Source organism: Protopterus annectens, chromosome 1.part2 (genome assembly GCF_019279795.1).
Source record: "Protopterus annectens isolate FY-2018-M chromosome 1.part2, PAN1.0, whole genome shotgun sequence".
Lineage (NCBI taxonomy): Eukaryota > Metazoa > Chordata > Ceratodontiformes > Protopteridae > Protopterus > Protopterus annectens.
This window is the reverse complement of record NC_056727.1, coordinates 913,252,564-913,274,400: the sequence shown is the minus strand read 5'-3', so window position 1 is coordinate 913,274,400 and position 21,837 is coordinate 913,252,564. Positions and strand designations below refer to the sequence as shown.

Here is a 21,837-nt window from a genome sequence, read left to right as displayed (position 1 = left end):
TGACACACTGTGATAGGGCACTGCCTAAGCCCCTCCCATGAGGGGAAGACTCACCTCTGTCACAAAGAGTCAGTTATTCAGGCTTTCAGTGCTTAGAACAAACCACTGAGGATCAGAAGCAAGAATTGTCTGAAACCAACCAAAATGCAGCCATAAAACACCAACAAAAATAACCAAAACCAACCAACACAGAAAGGTAGGATGCCATTGAGCTAGACACAAAATAATGGGGTGGGGGGCTGCCACTGAGGCAGTGTGAAATTTGAACATCTATTGTTAGAGGTGAGACGCACTTGTGCAGCTGTGCTATGTTCAACATTCACACTGCCGCAGTGGCACATGGGTAGATTGCCAAACCTTTCCCTGTCTGGAAGGATAAGGACCTAGGAGCCGCTGGAGAATGGTCCTAACAAAGTCTGCTCTGGAGCCTGAGAAACAATCCAGTTTGCAGTGCTTTGTAAATATAAGAACAGAGAACCAAGCTGCTGCCTCTAGAATGTTTCTAGACCCACTCCATTCCAATATGCCAAAGAGGAAAAGGCTCTGATGGAATGTGCCTGGAATAGATTTACCGTGGTGAAAGTAAAAAAAAAAGTACAGTTTTTTACCTACCATAAATGTAGATGTTCGAGTGTTCACCCTGCTGCAGTCATCACACTAGGGTTATCCTGTCGTCAGGCGGTCCCGCAGTCGGCCGGATTTCCAAAGTCTTGGTCCAACGTCGGTTGCTGTCGCCTCATCCCTGACGTCAGTGCGCCAGGGGTACATATACTGCAAGAGACGCCATTTTCTTCAGTTTTTCTTGCCCCAGATGTCAGGTGCCCCCAAAAAGGTGATCCAAGTTAGTACAAAATGGTGAGAACACTGTACAAAAGCAAAATCCCTTCAGCTATAAGCAAATACATCAGTAAGGCATAGCAGAGATTTAGCCAGTAGATCACAGGGGTTGGAGGGAGGGTAACCTGGACTGCAGCAGGGTGAACACTCGAACATCTACATTTATGGTAGATACAAAACTGTACTATGTTCATCGTGCTACCCTGCTGCAGTCATCACACTTGGGTTGAGTCCCAAAGCTAAGGTAGGGTGGAGGTATCAGAGGGTTAGTGGAGGCAATGAGGCCCTGCAGAACTGCAGTGGCGAAGCCCGCCCTGGACTTGGAATAAAGCGGTAAGTGATAGTGTTTGGTGAAGGTGTGTACAGAACTCCAAGTTGCAGCTTCTAAAATTTCCTTGGTAGGAACCCCCCTGAGAAAGGCTGTAGAGGTAGCTGTTGCCCTGGTAGAGTGGGATCTAATGGTAGGGGGAACTGGTTTCCCATGATGGGTATAACAGAACCGTATGCAATGGCCTATCCATTTAGAAATGGCTTGCTTGGATATGGCCCTCCCTTGAGAAGCTGTAGCATAGGATACAAAGAGCTGGTCAGTTTTTCTGAAAGTCTTAGTTTTATCCAAGTAGTAACGAAGCTGCCTGTGAATGTCCAAGGAATGCAGGAGTCTCTCACCTTTGTTCTGTGGATTGGGGAAGAAAGTGGGTAGGTGGATGGTTTGAGTTAAAGCTACACTGGAAACCACCTTAGGCATAAAGGAAGGATTACTTTGTAGAGAAACTCTGTCTTGATGAAAAATGAGGAAAGGTTCCACTGCCATAAGTGCCTGTAATTCTAAGACTCTCCTGGCAGAAGTTATTGCCAGGAGTAGGGCAGTCTTCCAAGATAGGAACTGAAGGTCTGCAGAGAAAGCTGGTTCAAAGGGAGGTGGCGTTAGTTTTTCCAAAACAAAGCTGAGGTCCCATGTTGGTGTAGGAGCTCTTCTAGGTGGTCTAATGTTTTTTGCCCCTCTGAGGAACTGCCTTAGAAGAGGATTTGAATATATAGGTGGATTCGTGTCGTAGTGAGCTGAAATAGCTGAAGCATGGATTTTAATTGAGGAGAAGGAAAGTCCTTTGTGCAACATCTCAGCTAAATACTGCAGAATGTGAGGCATATGAGGCTGAGTTGTGTCTTGGCCTTTAGCTTGGTTCCAAGCAGAAAACCTTTTCCATTTGTCCGAGTAAGCCTTCCTGGTGCTTGGCCTCCTGGCTTCCAGAACAACATCCAGTACTGCTAGTGAAAGAGGGGCTGGTTGGATGCTTAATTGATTTGCCATGCAGCCAGGTTTAAGGTTTTGAGCTGGCTGTGTAGAATCTGTTTGTTTTGCTGCGTGAGCAAATGAGGTATTTGAGGCAATATCCATGGTGGGCTGTGAGCCATATTCTTCAGTAGTGGGTATCAGTGCTGGCGTGGCCAGTCTGGGGCTATGAGAATCAGTCGAGGTTTCTCCTTTTTGACCTTCAAAAGAACCCTTGTGAGAAGAGGTAATGGAGGAAAGGCATATGCTGTCAGGTTTTTCCAACTGAAGGAGAGAGCGTCCACTTTCCAAGCTTGATGGTGGAATGTTCTTGTACAGAATTTTGTCAGTTGGTAGTTTTGAGAACTGGCAAACAGGTCTATATTTGGAAGGCCCCATTTTTGAGTTATCATTGTAAATATTTGTGGGTGTAGTTTCCACTCGTGGGGATCTTTGATGTTTCTGCTTAGGTCGTCTGCCAATGTGTTTTTCTGTCCTGGCAGGAATTGAGCTTGTAACTGGACTTGGCAGGCCAGAGCTGTGTTCCATAAGGTTATTGCTTGCCTGCAAAGAGGGTAGGAATGTGTGCCCCCTTGTTTGTTTATGTACCACATTACTGTGGTGTTGTTCGTCTTTATTGCAAGTTGTCCTGGCTGTAGTAGATCCTTAAAGGCTGTCAGAGCTTTCTGTACAGCTAGCATCTCTTTTTGATTTATGTGCAGTTTTCTTTGTTCTGCAGTCCATAGGCCTTGAATGCATTGCCCTGCCATGTGTGCCCCCCAGGCATAGTCTGAAGCATCTGTTGTGATAGGTTTGCCTGGTTGGGGGCAAGGTGAAAGGCTGACCCTTGTTGAGGTGACATGCCTGTACCCACCATAGAAATTCCTGTTGAAGGCAGAGAATGAGAGATATCACTGTGCCCAAGCTGTGGCTGTGTTGAGACCACACACTTTTTAGGTACCACTGTAATTTCCTCATACGCAGTTTTGCAAATGGTATTATCAGAATGCAAGATGCCATGAAGCCCAAAGCCTGCAGAATTTTTCTTGCAGTTAATTGGGTCTTTGTTGCCATTGTCTTGAAATATTGAGTCAGTTGAAGTTGCTTGTCTGGTGTAAGATAAGCCTTCTGGGCCGTTGTGTCCAAGCTGGCACCCAGGACTGTCATTTTTTGTGAGGGTACTAGTTTTGACTTCTTTTCGTTTACTGTGTACCCCAGACAATTTAGTAGATGCTTCACGAAAGCCAGATGATGTAAGAGAATGTCTTTTCTTTCTGCTTGGATGAGGCAGTCGTCCAGGTATGGATATATTTGAATTCCCCTTTGTCTGCAGTATGCAATTACTGGTGCCAGGCATTTTGTGAAAACTCTAGGCGCAGTAGATAAGCCAAAGGGCAGTGCAGAGAATTGATAATGGGTTGAACCTGCAATGAAGGAGTTATCTTCTGCAACTTTGTCTGATAGGGACATGCAGGTATGCCTCCTTGAGGTCCAACGTTACCAAACATGCTTCCTTGCCCAACATGGGAAGTAGCTGCTGTAGTGTTAGCATCTTGAATTTGGGAACTTTTAAGTGTTTAGAGTTGAAAGGTCCAGAATTGGTCTCCAAGCATTGTCCTTTCTGGGTACTAGAAAGAGTCTTGAGTAAAATCCTTGGCCTTGCTCTTGAGTTGGTACCCGCTGAATGGCTCTCATGGTCATGAGAGCTGTAATTTGTTTTTGAGCCTCTGCCCTTTGATTTTGTGGCAGGTTTGGCATTCCTCTTTTCATTGGCAAGGTGTGAAAGTGGAATCTGTATCCTCGTAAATTATGTCTAGGACCCATTTGTCCTTTGTGACCATGTGCCAGTTGTCTGCAAATAGTTCATAGGTTCATACTAGGCTATCTGCCCTAGGGCATTTATAAGCCTAGCCAGAATGTGTTTGGCTTTCGCCACCCATTTTAAATTAATTTTGCTATGCCCTTTTTCGAGGTTAGTATACTGTGCCTCCTAACAGTGACACAGAAGTGATACCCGGGGTAAACTTACTATCTCCCATCCACTCAAGATTCCTCTTGAAGAGAGTCAATGAGGGACTCTGCCTAACCTGGACTGGGATTTTATTCCAGAGTGAAGGGAGCCTCTGGATTATGAATCTGTCCCTCCAGCATGTCCTATTTATTTCAGTGCTGAGGTTCAAGTCTCTTGAGCTCGTAGCTCGATGGGATTTGGATTTTCTGAGGTGCAGAATGTCCATTAATTCCGGGTTGGACATGGCTTTATATGTCAGGCACAGATCGCCTCTGAAAAGGCGGTATGCCACTGAGTAGAGCTGGAGTTTCTTTAACCGGGCAGCATATGGCATCTGTTTGAGCCCTTTGATCCTCTTGGTGAGGTACTTTTGGGGTCTTTCCAGTTGCTGCAGGTGTCTGGTAAGGTACATCCCAAAAGGGGCATTGTACTCAATTATGGGCCTGATGAGGGATGAGTAAAGAGGCACGATGACCTCCCCTGATCTAGATGTGAATCCCTTCATGATTAGGTGGGCTATATAAAATGTTTTTCTAACCACTTTGGCTACGTGGTTGTCAAATGAGAGATTGCTATCAACTTGGGTCCGTAATTACTTCTTCTGTACTTAATGGATTACCCACCTATGTGGTAATTTGTGGGCACTTTGTTTTTGCCAAAGGGGATGACTATACACTTTTTTGGCATTTAGCTTGAGGCCATGGCTCTGGCACCAGTTGTCTGTTTCTATGAGGCCCTTTTGGAGGATGCTTGTGTCGGCTGGAGAGTCGATTATGGCGCCCAGTTTGCAGTCATCTGCGAACTTGGTCAGCCACAGTCCTTCCGTGTTGGCCTGTACCTCCGAGAAATATATACCGAACAAGAGAGGTCCCACGACTGAGCCTTGTGGGACACCACTTGTAACTGGTTTGAGTCTGACATGGCTCCAGCAATTCTAACCATGTGGGTTCTGTCCTTGAGCCAGTTTGCAATCCATCTAGTGACATAGGGGTTTATATTTAAGCTGGTGAGCTTATCTATAATGCCCGAGTGGGGTATTGTATTGAAGGCTTTGCGAGGTCCAGGTAGGCTGTGTGGACCACCTTCCCTCGTCAATGGCCTTGGTGACTGTTTCAAAGAAATCAACCAGGTTTAAGAGGCAGGATCTGCCCTTAACAAAGCCGAACTGGGTAGGATCCAGTGTCTGTAGGTCCCCAATATCTTTATTTATGAAGTCCATGATGATCCTTTCCATAGCTTTGCAGACCAAGCTAGTCAGGCTTATGGGGCAATAGTTTCCAGGATCCGTTGAGGCACCACCTTTATGGAGAGGGACCACTGTTGCTGTACGCCACTCTTTGGGCACATATCCTGTAGTAAGGCTGAGATTGAACAGTAGTTTTATGTTTGGGTTTAGCTCTTCTTGGAGTTTATGTAGGGCAGCCGGGACACCGTCTGGTCCCATTGATGCTGTGTTTTTTGCTTTGGAGAGGGCGGCTCTTACCTGAGCATCTGAGATGTCAGGGGGGCAGCACTCTGCTCGGATATATATTTGCCCTTTTGGTGGGGAGGGGGAGTTTGCGCTGAACCTGTCAGCTAGGATGTTGGCAATGTCTGTGGGTTCAGTGTATTTTTTGTCATTTTGGACCAATTCTGAGCATATCTGGGAATTACCACCCAGGTTCCTAACAACTAAAGAAAGCCTTGTGATTATCCTTAGTGTCCTGTGCAATTTGTCTCTCGAAGCTGGCCTTAGACAATTTTATGAGTGCCCGTAGTTTTTTGCCAATACTGATCAGTGATGCCTTCCCTTTTTGGGATTTTGCTCTATCATTTAGTAGCTTCCTCCTTCTATTGTATAGTTTGTTTATGTCTGGGGTCCACCAGACAGGACGTCTGCCTTTGGAGGATTGGGTCTTGGTTTTATTTGGGATCGCATGATCCATGCATTCCTGAAGGTGTTCATAGAATGCGTTTATAAAGGATTCTGGTCTGGGCCGTATTTTCCACAGGCCCGGGGGCTTTGAAGGATTCCACCTCGGTTTTGAGGATTGTGAAATTTGCTTTAGAGAAGTTTTTCACTGTGGTTTTTTGGGCAGGGGGTGGGGTCGGGATGTGAATATCCAGTGAGATTAGTTTATGGTCTGATCTTACCAGTGAGGGATACACTTCTGGTCTGGAGCATAGAGTCCCCATGTTGGTGATGATCAGGTCCAGTATGTTTTCTCCTCTTGTGGGAGTGGTAACAAGTTGTTCCATAGCATTTGAGTTTATAAATTCTAGGAACCTTTGGGCTAGGGTGTTGGAGCTAGAGTAATGCTCCCAGTCTATGTTTGGGTAGTTGAAGTCGTTCAATATAATGGTGTTTGGAGAGACCTTCATATTTTCCAGTGTTCTCAGGAAGGCCGAGTGGGTTTCCTGGGTTTGGGAGGGTGGTCTGTAGCAGGCTATAAAATGGAAGGCAGTTTTACCCACTGTTAGTTGCACATGGATAGTCTCTGATGCTTCGTGCTTTGCCACCAACCTGGAGGTGTGGGTATCTTTGATGAATATCGATACTCCCCCTCCTTTTGTGGTTCGGTCCAAGTTTTGGGGCCAAAAAGCATGGTATGAGGTATTACCTGGTAGTGCTGGGGTGCTCACGGGAGCCCTGAACCAGGTTTCTGTTACTGGACAGATATCGATGTTCTCCATGCCAAGGAGAGTTTCGAGTGCGTGCATCTTGAGGTTTAGACTTCTGGCGTTGAGTAGCATTACTCAGTTTCTTATCCCTTGTGATACCTATGGAGGTGGGTTTGTCTTTTGAGCCTTGCCTAAAAAAGGCACTATGGGGGTAGCAAGTGCCTTTGCCAATATCCGAAAGCCCAGGGGTGACAGGTGCAAGCCATCCCTAGCGAAGCATCGTGGCTTGTCAAGCATATCATCCCAAGCTGACAGGCATTGGATCCCCTTTGAATGACACCAGTACTTAAGCCAACTGTTGAAATTGATTATCTTGTCTTCATATTGTGGCATCATTCTTGGTGAGGGTAAGATGCTACTCAAGGTCAGGGTCATACCGGCCTGGGCTACATGCTCAGAGAGCTCCTTTATGTCTCTTTTCATGTAGTCCAGGGAGGTACGTCTCAGGTCATTCACACCAGCATGGACAATGACTGAGTCATATTTGTACTTGCCTTGGAGTGACCTGAGTGCTTGTGTTATGTGGCGGATCCTAGCGCCCGACAGGCTGCTCACCGTGACCCTCTCCTTGTTCAGCCTGGTGAGCGGGACGTCAGTGTGCCTGACGATACAGTCACCTATTACAAGTGTATCACGTGTGTTGTTTAGTCTTAAGGGCTGTGACTGTTCGGCACACTGGCTTTGTGAGATATGTGTTGCACGTGTTTTGTTTTGGGGTAGCGGTTGCTTGGGTGTCTGCTTTGGAGGTCTCTGCTGCTTAGGCAGATCTTTATTTAGAGCCTCCGAGTATGTTTTTGTGTGATTATGTGTTTGGTTTGCAGTCATGGTAGGTCTATGTGAGACTGGAATTGAAGTGAGTGTGGTTTCCTTCTCCTCCTGACTGATTATGCCAGTACTGAGTTGAGACAGCTTAGCCTCCAGTTTGGCTATATGGTTGCATCTCTCACATGTGTTGGAATTTGTTGGGAGGAGGAGAGGGTTGTCTGTGTACATGAGGCAGTTGTAACATTGCCTCAAGATTCCCAGATTCACCAGCTGGACCGGAGAGGAGATTGACAACTGACCTTTGGACATGCTAGAATAATATTGGGAATTCCTTAATTGAAAACAAGGGCCAATGGGGAGTGAGGGTGTAGTGCTTTGAATTTTTTGTGCTGACTTATATAATTGCTTTAGTGAGCAAGTGCCAGGTAACTTAAGTGCAATGTGTTACAGGTAACTTAAATGCAAAAACGACAAACAGTAACTTTCTTTCAAGTGAAACAAGGAAATAAGTACAGTAAGCAATGCAGATATCACTAGTGATCCACACAAGCACTGAGAAGCCGCGTATTAGGTGGAATTAGTTCAGGAAATAACAAGCAAACAAACAACAAGCATATAAACAAAGCTAGATTCAGCAGGCCTAGATCTAGTCTATGCTACAGCAAAAAAGGTGTACCAATTTCAGTAAGATACAGTTCAAATATTCAGGCACTATAAACCTTTAGCCAGAAATTCCCAGCTCAGAAGGGCAGAGTCCAGCCTCTTCTCTAACAAGAGTGCAGACCACGAACCTTCTTAATGTAAAATAACTGGCCTGAAGCCCAAGTGCTTAAACCAGAACTAATACACTTTAAGAATAACAGACACTGAGCTCTCAATCAGCAGTTCCCAACTTAGAAGGATGAAAGCTACTTGTCCTAGTGCTAGTTTCCCCCCAAGGGGGCTGACAAAAGAGCTTTGTTTGGCCAGCTGAGGTGCAAGTCATTGAGTTTGCCTTCTGGTGGGTTCAGACCTGTCTTCTCCTCCCTTCTGGGTTGGAGTGCCCCATTGGCGAGATTTATACTGGGCTTGTGGTTGTCCTCTGCCCCTTGGTCGCCTGTATTTACCCCTCTGAGGTCTGTCAGTAGCTGGAAAGGACCAATTTTTTGTTGGCCAGTTTCTGCTGAAGCGAGGGGGTTGTACTTGTAGGAAATATTTGACTGTCTGCATTGATTTCGCCTTATCTTCCATTTTCTTTAAAACTTCTTCTGCTTTAACTCCAAAAAGAACATCCTGCTGTAAAGGAGCATCTAGTAGTTTTGCATTAACATGATCAGGCAGACTTTGTTCCTTTAACCAGGCATGCCTACGTATAACTGATCCAGTGTCAGCTGCTCTGCAGGAGGCCTCTAAAGAATCAAACCCACATTGTAAGGTATGTTTACCCACCTGCTCGGTGGCGTGCAACAAATCCTGTACTTCTTTCAATTCAGAATGTTGAGGGAGGGAGGTTATCTTTTAGTTATGTACTCACCATAACTTCAGATGTTTGGGATCCATCTCGCCTACATTCTGACTGATGGGTTCGGAGCCGATCCCTCGGCTCCGACTCGGCACGCTTATGCCAAAGAGCGAAGTCTCTTATTGGCTGAGCTTACTATATCCCAGGATGCACCACTACCAGTCCCCCAGATCTAGTTTGTCCGCATACATGCACACATGCACGCTCTGATTATATAACATCGTCAGATGAACAAGATAAAAACAGTAGAACTCAAACCGTTCAATCTCTTCTGATCTCCAAGGCAGGGGAAGGAGGGTGGGTATTAGGAATGTAGGCGAGATGGATCCCAAACATCTGAAGTTATGGTGAGTACATAACTAAAAGATGTTATGTGATCCTATCTCGCCTACATTCTGACTGATGGGACAGCGTCCCTAGCACCTGAATCCTGGGTGGCTCACTGGAAAACACTCCTGAGTACCGTGGAACCAAATGATGCTCGTCCTTTAGATGCCACATCCAATTTATAGTGGGAAATGAAAGTGTGTGGATTGGACCAAGTAGCCGCAGCACAAATCTCCGATATAGCGAGCTTGGAATGAAAAGCTATAGAAGTAGCCATAGCTCTGGTAGAGTGAGCTTTGATAGATGTTGTAAGTTGCTTATTCAAGAAGAATAAGCCTGAGTTATGCAATCTCTAATCCATTTGGAGATAGTAGCTTTTGTGATGGTTTTACCCAATTTATTGTCTGAGAAGGACACAAACAACTGGTCTGACTTACGAAGTTGCTGAGTCCTGTCTAAATAGAAGCGCAATTGCCTGTGAACATCCAATTTATGGAGAGTGTATTCTGCTTCATTGGAGAATTTTGGGAAGAAAACTGGTAGCTCTAGAGACTGTTGGAGACAGAGATTAGAACAGACCTTTGGGACAAAGGATGGATTAGGCCTAAGTGATACTCTATCCTTGTGGAAAATCAAGTACGGTGGTTTAATAGACAGGGCTTGAAGCTCTGAAACTCTTCTTGCAGAAGTAATTGCAACTAAGAAGGCAGTTTTCCAAGACAGATATTTTAACTCACATGTAGCAGCCGGTTCGAAAGGGGAAGATGTCAATGCGAAGCACTAAATCTAGATCCCACGGAGGGGCAGGATGAAAACTGGGGGTCTTAACAGACCCGCACCTTTAATGAAAGTTTTGCATAGTCTGCTGCTCATCAATGGAGGATCCATGGACTCGTGAAATTTAGAGATAGCCGCTAGTTGGACTTTAATAGTAGAGACAGAAGATCCTTGATTAAACAGGGATGTTAAGAATTTCAAAACCTCTGGGATAGGAGCAGTGATAGGGTCTAAGCCCTGAGTTGAGCCCAGATAGCAAACCTCTTCCACTTACTGAGGTACAATTTCTTAGTGGTGGGTTTGTGGGCGAAGATAAAATGTGAATAACTTCCGGGTCTAATGTGTGACTTCTGACTAAAGTCGGAAGTGGAGGAGCCAAGCTGTCAACTTCAAGGAGTGAAGGGACTGGTGCTGTTGTCCCGACTGATGAATTAACAGGTCGAATTAGGTCTAAAGTCCACGGATCGTCCACGCATGTTTCTTCAGGTAAGGAAACCATACCTGACGAGGCCAGTATGGGGCAATCAGTATCATTGCGGACCCCAATTGAGAAGCTTTGTGAATGACTTTGGAGAGAAGTGGAATCGGAGGAAAGGCATAAAGTAGCCCTGTTGGCCAAGGTTGTGCTAGAGCATCCATAGCTGGTACTCCCTGATGTGGAGTCAAGGAGAAGAACCTTTTGCACTTGGTGTTTAGTGGAGTTGCAAATAGGTGCAGCACGGCGTCCCCATCTCCGAAAACCTGATCTGCTACTGTTTTGTTTAAGGACCACTCGTGAGGAGAGAGAATTGTCCTGCTTAATCTGTCTGCCAGTATATTCGATTTCCCGGAATGTGGGTCGCTACCAAGAAGCGGCTGGTAGCTACCGCCCATTCCCACACCCTCATGGCCTCTCTGCAAAGGGGTAAGATCTGGTCCCTCCTTGCTTGTTTAGGTACCAGACCACCGACATGTTGTCTGTGTGGATGGCGATTATGCCCTGAGGGAGAAACCTGTGTAAGGCTTGTAGGGATAGAAGTACCGCCCTCATCTCCAATACATTGATGTGGAGAAGAGTTTCGTCTGGAAGCCAGGATCCCTGAACTAACCTGCCCAGACAATGCCTCCCCCACCCTGTCTGGGAGGCATCTGTCGTCAGGGTGACCACTGGAGAGGGAATAACAAAAGGACTTCCTTGATTTAGATTGGATGTCTGAAGCCACCAGCGAAGGTCCCGTTTGCATGTTTCTGTAATCATGATGGGATGATTGAGGGAAGGTCCTGAAAGGACCATTGAGTTGACAATAGCCACTGAAGAATCCTCATGTGCAATCTTGCCAGAGGAACTAAAAGAACCGTGGCAGACATTGAACCTAAAACTTGTAGAACCATCCTGGCTGGGGCTTTGGATCTTGAAATCAGAGCTTGAACTTGGCCCTGTAAAGTTTGGATCCTTTCGGCAGGAAGAAAAGCAGCATCAATTTTGAGTCTATCTCTGCTCCTATGAACCTTATGCGCTGAGAGGGCAGCAAGACAGACTTTGACCAATTGAATGTAATCCCCAGGGTAGCACCCAGGAGATGGTGGCTTTGAGGTTGTCCATTAGTAGATGCCTGGTGGTGGCAGTCAGGAGCCAGTCGTCCAGATAGGGAAACACTTGGAATCCAAGACTCCTCAGGTGAGCAGTCACTACTGCCAAACACTTGGTGAACACCCTGGGGGCTGTGGTGAGACCAAAGGGCAGTGCACAAAATTGGAAATGACTGACTCCCAGGCTGAAGCGCAGATACCTCCTGGACGTCTGATGTATCGGTATGTGATAATAGGCGTCCTTGAGGTCTATGGAGCACATCCAAACATCCTTCTCCAACAATGGGAGAATGGATTGTAACGTGACCATTCGGAATTTGGATTTCGTGACGGATTGGTTCAGTCTGCTGAGATCCAATATTGGTCTCAGGTCCCCTGTCTTTTTTGGCACTAAAAGAACCTGGAGTAATTTCCGGATCCGATCTGGTCTGTGGGGACCGGTTGGATGACTCCTTTTCTAGCAGCTTTAAAGCTTGTGCGGCTGCAATTTCCCTTTGACTGGGTGGTGGGTCCGGGATTTTTGGACGGTGGGGGTGAGTATGTGAATGGGATGGTGTAACCTCCGGCAATGATCCGAAGCACCCATCTGTCCTGAGTGATTGACTCCCAGGCTTTTAGGTGCTTGGCAAAGCGACACCCGACTGGCTCCGAGCAGCACAGCCGGGCAATCCCTCATGATGTGTGGGAGGCTGAAGAGCCACGAAAGGACTCGCGGTCTCCAGAATTGCGGGGCCCTCTGCGCCTCTGGGACGGCGTCTCCCAGAAAAATTTCCCGTCCTCTGCCTCTGGAAGGGAATCTTCCTGCTGTTGGGGAAAAACGTCGTGATTTACGGAACCACATCTTCCCCCTCCTTTAGCCTTGGGATAAGGCCGAAGGGAGTGGAATAACGGGCACCTCTGGCAGATAAAGTTTTTCCCTCTTGCTCACAGCGGTAAGGGTGTCTTTAACCTTAGGTCCAAACAAAGAGGACCCATCAAAGGGGCGTCGAAGGAAGACTTGAAGGCCTCCGCAAACTGACACAAGCGGAGCCAGGCTTGTCTCCGTGAGCCACGCCTGTGCCTGCCGCTCTACCGCCCCTTGCCGCATAGGAAATGAGCCTCATGGACGAGTTAGAAATTGGCGTAAGGATAGCCAACTGAGAGCTAACCGACTGGGCTAGCTGCTCAGGTAGGTTACCGAGAGGGAATCTGACAGCTCCTTGACCAGATCCCTCTGAAGCCTGGTAAAATGTGCCAAATAATTCAGAGACCTTAAAGTAAAGGCCGCTGAAGTCAGGGTGCTTCCCGTACCTGTCCATGCTCCTAGACTCCTTATTAGGAGGATGGACGGACGTTGAAGCCTCTGCCACGTCCTGTTGTGTAGCAGATGCCACCACCATGGCATCTACAGCCACGCCTTTAGTGAGGAACTCCTTCTCGGGTGGGGCAGACAAAAATTTATTAGGGCGAAGGGACTGGTTCCACGGTATCTGGATGTTCCCGCCCTTGACAAACTAAATCCAGAAGCTCGTCGAAGGCGGAGACACCCAGGAGGCGGAGGGCTGAGCCCCAAAGGCCTTGAGGAGCACTGACTCATCAGCAGAGGGGTTTGGATATCCAGCCGCCTCGTTGTTTGAGGATCTCTAAGATGTCTGCAAATGAGACATCATCCGAGGGACGACTTCGGGACCCCTCTGCATCATCAAGATTAGTGTCCGATGTAATAGACTCGGGGAGTCCACGTGCTTCCTCTTGCACGATCTCTTCCTTGGGGTTCCTCTGAAGACAACTCCGAAGAACCCTCAGGAGGAGGGAACCCCAATGGGGTAACCTCAGGCCCAGGGGCTCCGCTGCCTACGGACAGGGAACTGCCAAAGACCCAGTCTCCACGCCCAGGAAGGTGCGGTAAAGCCGGAGAGATGGCGAAGACTTGGCCAAGGCACTCCTCATAGCTCTGAAAGCCGGACCCCAGAGTCCTGGGAGTGTCCGGTCCCGAGCCATGATAGCCGACGGAAGTCCCGCAGCGAAGCACCGAGAGGAGGCTCGGGAACCAGCATAGGTCCCGAAACATCCCCGGGTCCAGCCGAAGAAGTCCGTGTACCAAACTCGGACCCGAAGGCCGGGTTGGAGTAAGGGTCGGAGCCGACCCTAAGATTTCCACCGGCTCCAACAGCACCTGCTCCGCCGGGCAGCGGTCGGAGGAGGAATAGCAATGGGATGGGCCTGGGCAATCGGCTCGAAGCCAACTGGGTAGGAGCGAAACAAATTTTGAAAGACTGGGGACTGGAACAGTCTTTGGAGCACCCTGTCTATATCTGAATCCGACATCCTCTTAGACCGAGAGGATACTGAGCGGAGTTCGAGATGGCCTCTCCAACGGCCCCAAAGGGCTAGGGGACCGGCTCCGAGGCGACCCGATGACTATCGGCACCGAAGGAATACCCACACTAGATTCCATCGGTGCCGAGGTGGACTTCGGCGCCGAGGAGGAAGTGTCTGGGCGGGCAACCTTTGTCGGCTCCGAGACCAGTGGAGCCGACGAAGGTGACCCGCCTCTCGATGCCCCAGCCATCGGCTCCGAAGCCAGAGGAGTCGAGACTGGTGGCATCGAGGCAGACCGTTCCGCCCTCGGCTCCGAAGTCCTTGGAGCCGAAGGAGAAGCCTGCCTATGTCTTTTGGCGGTCGGATCAGACGGACTGGTCGGAGCAGACGCCCTTTTCTTTTTAGCCTGAGAAGGAGAGGATGCCAAAGCTTCTTCAAAGGAAGGTTTTATTAACCCTTTAAGGATAAGTTTATTTTTCCTCTCCTGGAGGACCCTTGAGGAAAAAGCGTGACACACACTGCATGACTCTTGTAAATGTTTTGCACCCAAACAATACACACAGAGCGAGTGATCGTCTGTGATGGACATCTTGAAATTGCATTTGGTGCATTTTTTAAAGCCCGAAGGCCTAGGATTCTGAGACATTATGGCAAAAAAATCAATAATCCCTGACAGAAAATACACTATCCACTGACTTTCTGTTTACTGACACTACCTAATAATAGGTTTACAGTTGCCGTTTAGTAAAGAAACCGTCACAAATTACTAAGGGTACTTTGAAACCCTGTAAGGTTTAAGGGGGTTGACTGACCGGGAAGGCCCTAAGATGAGGGAGGCCTAAAATCAAAACTCAACCCAATCACACAACAAAGTCTTTTCACAAACTCCAAACACACACAAAAGTGAAGAATAGCCGTTAAAACAGCTTTTTATGACAAGAACAGCAAAATTCTGACAGAAAAAAGTTAGTAAATTTACTACTCAGCTCAGCCAGCTCGAGACCACGTCTTCGCAGATTAGCGGCAAACGAGATCTGGGGGACTGGTAGTGGTGCATCCTGGGATATAGTAAGCTCAGCCAATAAGAGACTTCGCTCTTTGGCATAAGCGTGCCGAGTCGGAGCCGAGGGATCGGCTCCGAACCCATCAGTCAGAATGTAGGCGAGATAGGATCACATAACATCTTTTGTTTTAACTGAGAAATCAGAAATTGCTGATACTTAAGCATATGAAATTGACAATTTAGTGCTCTCATAGCTAATGTGGCTGAGGTGTAAACCTTTTTCTCCCACCTGTCTAGTGCTCTTGAATCCCTTTCAGAAGGTACTGGGTTTTTAGCCATGGAAGCCTGAGCCCCCCTGGGACCCTGGGAGATGGTCTCTGGGTCAGCTACTGGGCTTTTGTAAAGAAATTTGTGGGAATCAGTAACTCTGCAGTATCTGTCAGGCTTGGCCGGAGCAGGAGGTAGAGAGTCTGGGTTGAAACTGGATTCTAAATAGACATCATCCACTATGTCCAAAACAGGAGGGATGGCTAGAGGTCCGTGTTGGGGGAGTAAAAGAAACTCTGAGCCTTTTCTTGGAATCAGAGTAATCCTGACCTTCCCAGTGAAAATGTTCCTTCATAGTGTGTAAAGTTTCCCCAAAAGAGTAGTCCTCAGGAGGAGAAGCTGAGGGAATAGAATCCTCAGCATCAGAATCTTCATAAGGAGAGAAGGAATAGTCTTGGTCCTCAGAGGAATCTGAAGAAATAGACAGTTGCTCAGAGGAAGCAGAATCTTCCTCTTGTCTAGGCCTTTTGTCAGGAGGAGGCTGAGAACCCCTGATAAGAGAAATCAAATCTTCAGCCATTTTGAGCATCTGTTTCTTAGGCATAGGACCTTGAACAGGAGAGTGAAGTGTAGTCTTTTTTGATTTAGAAGGAGTCTTCGACTTGGAAAAAGTTTTGACTGTAAGAGTCGTCGGTCTGAAAACGCCTTCAGAAACAGATGGCGTTTCTGAAGCACCGACGTCCTTGGAAGGTAAATCGTCGGAAGGGCCTGAAGTAAAAGGCTGCGTCAGTCTAGTACATTCAGTCACAATATCCGTAGCGGTCTCGGATTCCAGAACTGCGGTAGTCACAGGCTGCGTCGGAGCCTCACTGATAACCGGATCGCTGAGGATTCTATTCCCTCAGCTTCTCCTCCTGAAGACTACTCTTTTGGGGAAACTTTACACACTATGAAGGAACATTTTCACTGGGAAGGTCAGGATTACTCTGATGCCAAGCCTCACTGATAACCGATCAACCGAGGCCTCGGAATCGGGCTTAGGCCTGGGCTGTCGGTCCTTGTCCCTGCGCTTTTTGTGCACGCCAGTAGTCGTTAGCTCTGACGGCATGTTATAGTTAAATTTTCTACCAAAAAAGTGTCGTGCAAAATCAAATAGTCTTTTAATAGTACGCTTATTAAACCGAGCACAAAAACGACAAGAAGTGACGTCGTGACCAGGGCCTAGGCAAGGTATACAATAAGAATGAAAATCCTTATGAGGTATTTGCTTCCCACAAGAAATACAATCGTTAACTTTTTCTGACATCGGTCTGAGGCAAGAAAAAGTTTCCCCAACAGGGTACTTAGCTTTATAGAAGACTTTGGTCTGAAATTCGAATTCGACAATCTCAGGAGTCGGCCGACCGGCACTTGCGAACTGCTTCTGCTTCGGGCACCACGCGGCAAGAAAGACTGAAGAAAATGGCGTCGGTTGCAGTATATGTACCCCTGGCACACCGACGTCAGGGATGAGGCGACAGCAACCGTCGGACCAAGACTTTGGAAATCCGGCCGACTGTGGGACCGCCTAACGACAGGATAACCCTAGTGTGATGACTGCAGCAGGGTAACACGATGAACATCAGTAGGGCTCAAGTAAGCAATCATTTTGCTTGGAGACAGGTTGACCTTTCTCATCCACAGAATAAAAAATAAACAGCTGTTCAGCTTTCCTGAAGAGCTTAGTTCTGTCAATGAAGTACCAGTGTTGCTGATGCAAATACAAGGTATGCAGAATCTTCTTTCCTTTGCTTTTAGGTTTTGGAAAGGATGCGAGGTTGACAGCTTGATTCAATGTAAATTCATGAACATCTTTTGGCAAGAAAGAAAGATTAGTGCATAGAAAGCGCAGTTTTGTAAGAGCTTACTATTACACAGTACATGCCTACTGATCGCTGTGGCAGTATTCCTGACATAAGGGTTATCACCACTAAAGTCTGGGTAGGACAACAAAGCTTTACCTTCCCAAGGTTGTATGTCGATGCATGACCTCAGCTCATAAATGTAAGGGTATATAGATGGATGTATTAGCTTCAGACTATCTCCAAGCCAGCTGCCTGAAGACTACTGAGACAGGGAGACCAGTCAGCTAAGTAAACTCCCCATTTCAATGCATCAGACTAGAGCTTAAAGAAAGGGGGAGAAGAAGGAAGTGAAGAAAGAGGAAGAGGGGGGCGGGAAGGAATGCTGCAACGGTGATCAGTAAGCCACCTACTGTGATGGTAAGTTATTACATAACTGTACTATGTCCGGCTTAAAATCACTGTTGCAGTATTCCTGATAAATGGGCGATTCCCAGAGCTGAAGGAGGTAGAAACAATGGTGGTTGGCCAGAGACTAGATAAGCTGTCTAGCAATCCAGACAGGACAGAAAAGCAGCCCTGGACTTGGAGAAAGCATTAATTTTGTAGTGCTTGATGAATGTCTGTATACAGGACCAAGCATCAGCTTCCAAGAGAGACGTGGCATCCACTCCTTTGAGTAAGGCCCCTGCCTTAGTAGGATGAGCTTTTGGGCAGGAAGGCAAGGACTTACTAAAGTGAGAATAGCAGGAGGAGATGGCCTTTGAATTCCAAGTTGCAACAGCTTGTTTTGACATCATCTAGCCCAGATTAGGGTTCATACATGACAGAAACAGCTGGTAAATCTTTCTGAAGGATTTACTTTTATCCAGATAAATTAAGTTGTCTGTGAATGTCCAGAAAACGAATGATCCCTCTCGGCCATTTTGAGGGATGGGAAAGAAGGTGGATAAGTGAATAGCCTATTTCCGAGACAGCTCATTCACTACCTTAGGCATGAAAGACAGATTAGCCTCAAGAGTCACCCTATCCTTGTGGAAAATTAGAAAAGGTAGAACAGCCATGAACAGAGGTAAGAGACAAGAGTAGAACAGTTTTCCAGATGCAGAATTTAAAGTGGCAGAAGATGCAGGTTCAAAGGGAGGTAATGTAATCTTTTCCAGCACAAAACAGATTCCAGGGAGAAGAGATGGGTTTTCTTGGTGGGTTAAGATATAGGACTCCCCCTCACTAAACGCTTTACCTCTACTCTGGCCATAAGCACAGAGTAGAGAGGCAAACAGGCACTGATGGCTGACAGGTGAGCTTTGATATAAAAGAGTAAGTCAAGCCTGAATGAAGTAGTCTGCAAAGACACTGTAGGACAGTAAAGACCTGTGATAAGAGTGGGTCTTGACTGCATTTGTGGCATCAATAAGAATCTTTTCCATTTAGCTGTGAGATTTTCTTGTAGTGGGACTCTTGGCTTCCTGTAGGACAGGAGCCTCCTCCTCACAGAACAGGTGGATTTAAGGGATTAGAATCCTGTCATTCACACAGCCAGGCTGAGAGAGGAAAGATTTTGGTGGAAAAGCAATCATTTTTGCTCAGAGATCAGGCCCGGTTGTTGAAGTATCTTCCTGTAGTTTCCCTTGGTCAGGTGAAATACCAGGGGAAACCAATGCTGTCTTGGCCAGGAGGAGGCCAGTAAACAGAACCTGGGTGCTTCCTTTTCTGCTTTTGAATTATTTTTGGAAGCAGAGGTAGTGGAGGAAAGGCAGAGAAGAACTTCCCTGCCCACTGGAAGAAGAAGGTATCTGTCCTCCTGGCTGAGGAACAAGGTTCCCTGGTGCAAAACTGGGGGAGCTGATGCTTGGTTTGTGTGAAGAGGTCTACCTGTGGTGTGCCCCACAGATGAGGGTCTACTAGAAGACTTGTCTGGTCAGGGAAATTCATGGAGATCCTCGAAGGAGCGGCTTAGGGAGTCTGCCAGTACACTGTCCTGTGAGGGAATACATGCAGTTGTGAGTTGATATCCATTTGGGTGGACAAGTTCCATGCCTCCTGTGAAAAATGTGTACAATTGTTAAGACCTGGTACTTCCATATTTATGTACCACAACTGTGGTGTTATCTGTGTACACTAGGAGTGGTCCAGGTTTTCACAGGCGAGACAGAATTTTATTTTATTTATTGAACATTTGTTAACCGGGAAAGTCCAACTTGGAACGAAGCCAATTTTCAGCGGAGGCCCAGGGAGAAACATTCCAGATGCATGTCTTTGAACTTGGGAGGAAACTAGAGCACCCGGAGGAAACCCACACGAATGCAGGGAGGACATGCAAACTCCACACAAGGCACTCCAGCCAAGAATCGAACTGGAGAACCTCTTGCTGCGAGGGGGACAACGCAACCTCTGCACCGTCCAAGATGATTAAGTAGTGCTTGCAGAACATCACTCGTTTCCTTCAAACTGTGTTCCTTCAAGAAGAGTGGATACCACCTGCCCTATACCCAGTATGATCCTGTCCATAATCCAAATGCCTTATCTGAGGAGTCTGAATTTCTTGAAGATTAGAAAGGAGTGTGCATAAGTCCTGGACTGAGATTGATTTGTTCCTTCCATTAAAGTAGCTCCTTTTTGAGATAAAGGAGGAGAGGGATCAGCATGCCCAAGGAGTAGGAGTGGTGGAACCACACAGAATTCAGAAATCGTTGGATTTTTCTCATGTGAAGTCTGGCTAGGGGATGCATTGAACAGTGGCTGCCATGAAACCCAAAGTTCTTTAAGTCTCCCTTGTTGTGCAATGTGTTACAGGTAAAACTGAACTTTGTCCTGAGTGAGGAAGCCATGCATTTTCTTTGCATCTAGCCAGCAACCCAGGAACACTAGTTCCTGTGTAGGAATCATGTGGGATTTTTTGTAATTGATTCTGAATCCCAGAGTCATCAGGAGTTGGAGAGTGAACTGCAGATATCGGAGAAAGAAAGTTTGAAGCAACCAGTTGTCCGGGTAAGAAAAAAATATGAATTCACTGTGTGCAGCAAAATGCCACCAATATTGCTAGAAACTTAAAATGAAAGTGTGATGAGCCAGAGAAAAAAGCCTGAGGAATTTTTTGCAAGAAGGCTGAATATGTATGTAAAAGGTAGGCATCCTTCAGATCTAGGGACACTAGAAAAACCTGAGGTAGAATGAAAGGCAAGAGAGTGGGAAGACAGAGCATTCTGAAAGTTGGTACTTTTAAGAATTTGATTAGAAGAGAAAGGTCTAGTAGGAGTCTCTGTTGTCCTTCCCTTGGCACCAGAAAGATTTTGGAGTAGAAGCCCTCCCCACAAAGTCTTCTGGGACTTGTTCAATTGTGCCCCGATTCAGGAGGTCCTGAATAATGGGAGTGAGTAAAGAAAGCTAGTTGTAAGGAGGATGTGGTTTGCCTTTCAGTGGAGGAATAATTTCCCAGGACATAGCATAATCATCCTTCATGACGGACAGAACTCATCTGCCTGTGGTAATTGTTTCCCACAGAGCCAGGGAAAGTGACAGTCTTTCTGAAAGGGGGATATCAGGGTAAAGGCAGGGGACTTGTGAAGGGAGCCACATATTTTTTATTTCCAAAGGGAAGTACAGAAGGAGGTTCTCTATGAGGTTTGTTTGGGTTTTGGAGTTGCTCTAGAGTCCCCTTCTGAGGGAGGATGTAGGTTTAGACAGGTAGTTCCTATGGTATACAGGAGGAAAGTAGAATCTGCCTGCAGTCTTTCATGGTCTTACCTTGGTCTTGAAGAGTTGTGAACAGACTGGCAGCCTGAGGATCAAACAAAAGATCTTTGTCCAAGGAGGAATCTATGAGTTTTGACTTGAAGTCATCAGGAACAGGCTAGCTACGTAGCCATCCATATCTGCAAACAGACCCAGTAGCTGCTGCCCCAGAAGAGGCATTCACAGCATTGTAACTGCACTTAATGTTGTATCTGGCATACCTCTCAACCACTTAGTGCAAGAAATCTGGACAAAGCCCAACAAAATAGGGAGACAAAGTCACAAAAATAAGGACATATTTTAAAAATTGCTCTTATAAACTTAGAAAGCTGCTAGAGTAACAGGGTTTGTTTTAACATACATTTTCTGGAGAGGATTTGAAGTATGAAACTCAAATACATGTCATTATTTAGTGACTTTAGTCTTCATAACATCCCAATATTTTGTCAGAAAACCACAAATTTTATGGGGAACAGACCAAATATGAGCCAGAAATCTGGACAGTTGAGAAGAATGGTGTCTGGCTATTTGAGTGGCATGAGAAAGTAGATCCTTCTGTATTTCTTGTTTTGATTCTGCAGTTTGAGGGGCCATCATAACCTTGTTCAAGGACTGAACTACAAAAATCAAATATTTAGTTATTACAGTCTGCCACTTAATTGTCCTAAAAGCTAGGATAGAAGAGGTGTGTACCTTCTTTCCCCACCTATCCATAAGCCCTGCTATCTTTATAAGTACAGCATTAGCACTGGGCAAGAGTTTAGAGGGTTTATCTGAAGAAAAGGTTTTGCCAAAGTGAGAGTAATTGAGAAGAGCAGTTTAAAAGAGTGGTATGAATCATACTCCTGTTCTTCCTCAGAAGATGATGCAACATTAGGTTTTTGAGGTGTAGCTTGTGGCTGTGGAGACCCAAAGGAAGGAGGTTTCAGAACCATGGCAGCTTTAACAAGCCCTGGGAGAAATCGCACC

At 46.5% G+C, this 21,837-nt stretch overlaps 1 protein-coding gene across 1 annotated transcript in view; it reads right to left on the bottom strand.

The window, feature by feature from the left end:
- The window catches only part of PARP1 (poly(ADP-ribose) polymerase 1), a 2,301,307-nt gene that overhangs the window by 1,469,342 nt on the left and 810,128 nt on the right, over positions 1-21,837 (bottom strand). The window contains exons 10-11 of the mRNA XM_044060208.1: positions 16,577-16,658; positions 12,541-12,579 (exon numbers count right to left, since the gene is read on the bottom strand). Coding sequence (XP_043916143.1) covers positions 12,541-12,579; positions 16,577-16,658 — 121 coding nt within the window. The remainder of the gene's footprint in view (positions 1-12,540; positions 12,580-16,576; positions 16,659-21,837) is intronic.